The following is a 6719-nucleotide window of genomic DNA, read 5'->3' as shown; positions in this document are numbered from 1 at the left end:
CTGTACATCTGCATTTCTGATTTAAATATGCTTAATACCTTTGGTCATATAAGCGGAATACATTGATGACGACCTGGATCCAAGCAGATTTCCCCCCTTCCTTCGAGCCTCGTATAAAGCATAGGTTTCCCCCATACAGGTGGCTTCTTCCAGTCCCTACAATAATAACGGCTCTGATTATTTTCACCTAAGGGGAACAGAGCCCTGGTCTGGATAGCTCACGCTAGCCCAATCTTGTTCGATCTCGGAAGCTAAGCAGGGTCGGCCTTGGTTCGTATTTGGATGGGAGACCACCAGGGAAGTCCAGGGTTGCTACGCAGAGGCAGGCAGTGGCAAACCCACCTCTGAACGCCTCTTGCCTTGGCCTAAATGGCCCAGGCTAGCTTGGTCTCCTCAGATCTCAGGAGCTACGCAGGGTCAGCTGTGGCTCGTCCTTGGGTGTGAGGCCACCAAGGAAGACCAGGGTTGCTACGCAGAGGCAGGCCATGGCCAACCGCCTCTGAATGTCCCTTGCCTCGAGGTGGATGGCCCAGATTAACCTGATCTCCTCAGATCTCGGAAGCTAAGCAGGGTCAGTCCTGGTAAGTACTCATAGGCGGGACCGCCGAGGAAGCCCAGGGTTCCTACGCAGAGGCAGGCGATGGCAGAACCGCCTCTAAACATCTCTTGTCTCGAAAGCTTTGTAGGGTCGCCGTAAGCCAGCCGTGACTTGACGGCACTTTCTGCCACCACCCGGGGGAACTGAGGGGCGTCTAGCTCTGGTCCAGTTCCCCACAAAGCCTCTTTTAAATGGCCGTTTGTCCCCTCCCTGCAGAGACGTCTGCGAAGCGATGGCCTACTTGGAAGCCAACAACTTCGTCCACCGAGACTTGGCGGCGAGGAACGTGCTGGTCTCGGAGGACAACATCGCCAAAGTCAGTGATTTTGGGCTGACGAAAGAAGCCTCGTCCACCCAGGACACGGGCAAGCTGCCGGTGAAGTGGACCGCCCCAGAAGCACTTAGAGAAAAGGTGAGGGGGTGGAGAAGGGGTGGAGCGCCTTCCCCACGGGGAAAGGTTGAGGAGTCTGGGGCTTTTCAGTTGAGAAAAGAGACGAATTGGGGGGACGTGACAGAGGTTTATACGCTTATGCCTGGGGGTGGAGAGAGTGGACAAAGAGAACTTTTTCTCCCCCTCCCAGAAGACTAGAACTCGAGGGCGTCCAATGAAGCTGACGGGCAGTAGGTTCAGGACGGACGGAAGGAAATACTACTTTACACAGAGAGCGATGAAAGTGTGGGATTCACTGCCAGAGGATGCAGTGGTAGTCCCAGGAATACACAGCTTTCAAAGGGGATAAGTCTAGCAATGCCTGCTAGCCCCGGTGACTGAGGGGGACCCCCACATTCGGAGGCACTAAGCCTCTGCATCCCAGAGCCAGGAGGCAACATCGGGGAAGGCCTCGGCCTCTCTGCCCTGTTGTTGGCCCTCCAGAGTAACTGGTTGGCCACCGTGTGAGACAGGATGCTGGGCTAGATGGACCCCTGGTCTGATCCAGCGTGGCACTACTTATGTTCTAATGAAGGCCTCGGCCTCTGTGCCCTGTTGTTGGCCCTCCAGAGTAACTGGTTGGCCACCGTGTGAGACAGGATGCTGGGCTAGATGGACCCCTGGTCTGATCCAGCAAGGCTCTTCTGATGTTCTTATGAAGGCCTCGGCCTCTGTGCCCTGTTGTTGGCCCTCCAGAGTAACTGGTTGGCCAGCGTGTGAGACAGGATGCTGGACTGGATGGACCACTGGTCTGATCCACCAGGGCCCTTCTGATGTTCTAATGAAGGCCTCAGCCTCTCTGCCCTGTTGCTGGACCTCCAGAGGAACTGGTTGGCCACCGTGTGAGACGGGATGCTGGACTCGATGGACCACTGGTCTGATCCAGCAGGGCTCTCCTGGTGTTCTTAAGCCAGAATGCATGCGGTTGGTGATGGAGCCAAATGGGCTGATCTCATGAGGCCTCACTGGTGCTTTGATAACCAGGTGATTTGCTTTGCTCTTGCATAGTGGAGCTGCTATTCTTTGGGAATGGGGATCCTCATACTGCCGCAAATCACCCGTCTGGAATTCGTGTGATGTAGGCGTGTCTCAGGAGAAGGCACCTTGGTTTGAGGAGGAAGATGTAGCTCAGCGGCAGAGTCTCTGATTTACATGCAGAAGGTCCCAGGTTCGATCCTTGGCATCTCCACTTAAAAAGGGCCAGTGGGCAGGTGACGTGAAAGGCCTCTGCCTGAGACCCTGGGGAGCTGCTGCAGGTCAGAGTTCGCAAAAGTGACTTCGATGGACCAGTGGTCTGACTCACTATACAGCAGCTTCATATGTGTTCGTGAAAGGGAGAGGCAGGGCATCTGCTCAGCATATGGAGGGTCCCAGGTTCTCTCCCCGGCATCTCCAGTTAAACAGATGAGGTAGTAAATAATGGGAAAGACCTTGACTCAGTGGAAAGAGCATCTGCTTGGCGTGCAGAAGGTCCCAGGTTCAATCCCTGGCATCTCCAGTTAAAGACCAGGTAGTTGGTGATAGGAAATACCCTGACCTGAGACCCTGGCTCAGTGGAAGAGCACCTGCTTGGCATGCAGAAGGTCCCAGATTCAATCGCATTTCCAGTTAAAAAGACCAGGTAGTAGGTGATAGGAAAGACCCTGACCTGAGTCCCTGGCTCAGTGGAAGAGCACCTGCTTGGCATGCAGAAGGTCCCAGGTTCAATCCCCGGCATCTCCAGTTAAAAAGACCAGGTAGTAGGTGATAGGAAAGACCCTGACCTGAGACCCCGGCTCCAGTGGAAGAGCATCTGCTTGGCGTGCAGGAGGTCCCAGGTTCAATCCCTGGCATCTCCAGTTAAAAGGGTCAGGTCATAAGTATTTTTTTCTTTTATTTTTTATTTATTTTTTAATTTTATTTTTCGTATTTATACCCCGCCCTCCCCGTGGGCTCAGGGCGGCTTACAGGGGCCAGGCGAAGCCTTGCCATGATAGAACACAATATACATATAATTTAAAAACATACAGTACATATTTAAAAAATCCTAATTTAAACAAAGTGCTCAGTGTGAAATGCCTTGATCTGAGACCCAGGCTCAATGATAGAGCCTCTGCTTGGCATGCAGAAGGTCCCAGGTTCAATCCCCGGCATCTCCAGTTAAAAGGACCAGGAAGTAGGTGATGGGAGAACCCCTTGCCTGGGACCCTGGAGAGCCGCTGCTGCCAGTCTGAGTAGACAATCCTGACCTCGATAAATGCAGTGTCTGACTCAGTAGGAGGAAGCAACAGACGGCCACTGGCTGATGGCTGCGTTCCGTTCCTGTGACTGTCCCTTTATTTCTCTCAATGGGCCCTTTGTCTGTCCTTTGCAGAAATTTTCCACCAAGTCGGACGTGTGGAGCTTTGGAATACTTCTCTGGGAAATCTACTCCTTCGGGCGAGTGCCTTATCCGAGAATTGTAAGTGTGGGCCTCGCATTTTCTCTGTGTGTTCCTTTCCGGGGCAGCTCCGGGGTCTGCCCGTCTTTGTGGGACGGAAGGAGGAAGGCAGCAGGCGGGCTCCAGAGACACACACCCCCTTTGTTCCTGTTTTCAACGGCTTCTTGGGGGTGATTTTTACATGCAAAGAAGGGGGATTTGAGTGGCGGGGACTTTTTGGAAACGGCCCCCCTCGTGTGCAGTCCGCTGGACGGCACCGGGATTCCGTCACCCAGTTCTGCTGCGAGTGTAGGCCAGGATGGAGATGGGGCGGCTTCGGGTTTTCAGACTCCAGAGGCGAGATCTGAAGCAGACATTGGCCAGTTCCGAGTTCCACCTGTGCAAGACAGAGGAAGGTGAGAGGGAAAAGTTTGTATCCTGCAGCTGTGTTGGAGCGGATCCTGGCCCTTTTCCTCCGGCACAGGGGTGAACGGTTCAGAATAGTTAGGGGTGGCGAGGAGGGAGATCAACCCCTGAATCCCAGTGCCAGGAGGCAATATTGGGGGAAGGCCTCTGTGGCCTGTCGTTGGCCCCCCAAAGGAACTGGATGGCCACTGTGTGGGGCTGGATTGGATGAGCCACTGGTCTGATCCAGGAGGGCTCTTAAAATGTGGACTTTGTTGCCGGAGGATGTTGGGATGGCCATAGGAATAGACCTCTTTAAAGAGAGAGCGATTTTAGAGACTTTAGAGAGATTCATGGAGGAGAGGTCTGCCAGTGGCTACTCGCCATGGTGACTAAAGGGAACCTCCGTGTTCAGAGGCAGGCAGCCGACCTCTGAATCCCTGCGCCAGGAGGCAACATTAAGGGGAGGCCTCAGCCTCTGTCCCCTGTTGCTGGACCTCCAGAGGAACTGGTTGGCCACTGTGCGAGACAGGATGCTGGGCTGGATGGACCGCGGGTCTGATCCAGCAGAGCTCTTCTGAGGTACTTATGAAGGCCTCAGCCTCTCTGCCCTGATGTTGGCCCTCCAGAGGAACTGGTTGGCCACTGTGCGAGACAGGATGCTGGGCTGGATGGACCGCGGGTCTGATCCAGCAGAGCTCTTCTGAGGTACTTATGAAGGCCTCAGCCTCTCTGCCCTGATGTTGGCCCTCCAGAGGAACTGGTTGGCCACTGTGCGAGACAGGATGCTGGGCTGGATGGACCGCGGGTCTGATCCAGCAGAGCTCTTCTGAGGTACTTATGAAGGCCTCAGCCTCTCTGCCCTGATGTTGGCCCTCCAGAGGAACTGGTTGGCCACTGTGCGAGACAGGATGCTGGGCTGGATGGACCGCGGGTCTGATCCAGCAGAGCTCTTCTGAGGTACTTATGAAGGCCTCAGCCTCTCTGCCCTGATGTTGGCCCTCCAGAGGAACTGGTTGGCCACTGTGCGAGACAGGATGCTGGGCTGGATGGACCGCGGGTCTGATCCAGCAGAGCTCTTCTGAGGTACTTATGAAGGCCTCAGCCTCTCTGCCCTGATGTTGGCCCTCCAGAGGAACTGGTTGGCCACTGTGCGAGACAGGATGCTGGGCTGGATGGACCGCGGGTCTGATCCAGCAGAGCTCTTCTGAGGTACTTATGAAGGCCTCAGCCTCTCTGCCCTGATGTTGGCCCTCCAGAGGAACTGGTTGGCCACTGTGCGAGACAGGATGCTGGACTAGATGGACCACTGGTCTGATCCAGCAGGGCTCTCCTTATATCCTTAGGAAAGCCTTGGCCTCTCTGCCCTGTTGTTGGCTGTCCAGAGGAACTGGTTGGTCACTGTGTTAGAGAGATGCTTGCTGGACTAGATGGATCGATGGTCTGATCAAGCTGGACTCTTATGTTCTTATAAGGGCCTCTGTGCCCTGTTGTTGGCCCTCCAGAGGAACTTGTTGGCCACTTAGTGACAGGACGCTGGACCTAAGGTGGATCACTGGTCCGATCTCATGTTCTTAAACCTGCCCCCCCCCAAAAAAAAGGGGTTAGGCTGGGGAGGTGGCTGTCTCATAGAGAAGGCTTTGGACAGGGTGGGGAGTAAAAGTGGAAGCATGGGTCTTTCCTCCTGCCTGATGCCATCCCTGCAAGGTAGGCTGCAGAGAGGCCCAGAAAAGAGCTAGGAATCGAGGCCCTGACCCACCCACCCCATCCCCGGGGAGTGGAAACACTGTGCCTGAGAGGCTTGTGGATGAAATGCAAATTTCTCAAACACAGGCTGAAGCCTTCTCTCCCCTGACCTTCCGGGAGACCGTACGCCACGGTTTCTTGTGCCACAGGCAGGTCATTAGCGAGTACATTTTGCTGCTGCTAGCTAGACGGACCCACAGGTCCTAGCCGGAGTGCCGGACACTCTGCAGCTCGGTCCAACCCGTCTGGTTCTTCCGTCCTTAACCTCTTCTTTGCTTGTCTCCCCCCCCCCCCCCGCAGCCGTTGCAAGGACGTGGTCCCTCGCGTGGAGAAGGGATACAAGATGGACTCCCCCGACGGCTGCCCCCAGATTGTCTACGAAGTGATGAAGAAGTGCTGGCACTTGGACCCCGCCCACCGGCCTTCCTTCCACCAATTACGGGAACAGCTAGAGCATATCAAAGCCGCCGAGCTTTACCAGTGAGGCCGAGGCCGGAGGCGGGGCTTCCTCCGGACACGCCTTCTCCACCACTTCCTGCGATCCGCCTCTCCCCCACCCCGCCCCACGTGCACGTGTGTCGGGGTGGGGTCGGGGGGGGCGAGGAAGGGAGCGAGCGCATCCGAGCGCATCAATTTTGGGTTTTTTTTAAAAAAATCAGGAATCGGAACCCGCCACTGAAAAGGACTATACTTCGGTAAACATATTGGACTCGTGCATATCCCCAATGAACCTCGGTGGGTGGGCACGGCGGGGGTGGGAAAGCCGGCTCCTCTCGCCTCCCGTGGGGAGCGTTCTCCTGTATCTCTTCCACCCGAAGATGCACACCTGAGAAGGAATAACAGAACTGCCCCCGCGCGCGCCCCCCGGTGCCGGTTTCCCCACTCACCCCCCCGCCCATCCTGTATGAATCCAGTTGGCTAAGGAGGATCTAGTAATATTTTAGTGGCATGTTCCTAGCCTTCCACACACTTTCCCACGCCGATTCCTCTTCGTGGATCAGGACACACACACCCCTGCCACATACCTACACTTCCATCCTTCCTTCCGACTTTCATTTCTCCCTAGGACCAGACTCGTATTCCTGCAGAGAGGATGTAAGAAGAGGCGTGAAGTTCAAACGTCAGCAGGAGGGGAAGACACG

General features: G+C 55.4%; 1 protein-coding gene and 1 non-coding gene across 2 annotated transcripts in view; both read left to right on the top strand.

Annotated features, from left to right (window-relative positions):
• CSK (c-src tyrosine kinase) overlaps positions 1–6151 on the top strand; it is a 42816-nt gene extending 36665 nt beyond the window's left edge. The window contains exons 10-13 of the mRNA XM_015425990.1: positions 815–1010; positions 3382–3472; positions 5489–5493; positions 5888–6151. Coding sequence (XP_015281476.1) covers positions 815–1010; positions 3382–3472; positions 5489–5493; positions 5888–6061 — 466 coding nt within the window. The 3' untranslated portion in view covers positions 6062–6151. The remainder of the gene's footprint in view (positions 1–814; positions 1011–3381; positions 3473–5488; positions 5494–5887) is intronic.
• Positions 2146–2217, top strand: TRNAV-UAC. Its single transcript has one exon. It is a non-coding gene; the product is annotated as a tRNA-Val (tRNA).
• Positions 6152–6719: the final 568 nt, after the last annotated feature.

Source organism: Gekko japonicus, unplaced genomic scaffold, assembly GCF_001447785.1.
Source record: "Gekko japonicus isolate JY-2015 unplaced genomic scaffold, Gekko_japonicus_V1.1 scaffold4045, whole genome shotgun sequence".
Lineage (NCBI taxonomy): Eukaryota > Metazoa > Chordata > Lepidosauria > Squamata > Gekkonidae > Gekko > Gekko japonicus.
The sequence above is the reverse complement of the archived record's forward strand: the minus strand, read 5'-3'. Positions and strand labels throughout refer to the sequence as shown.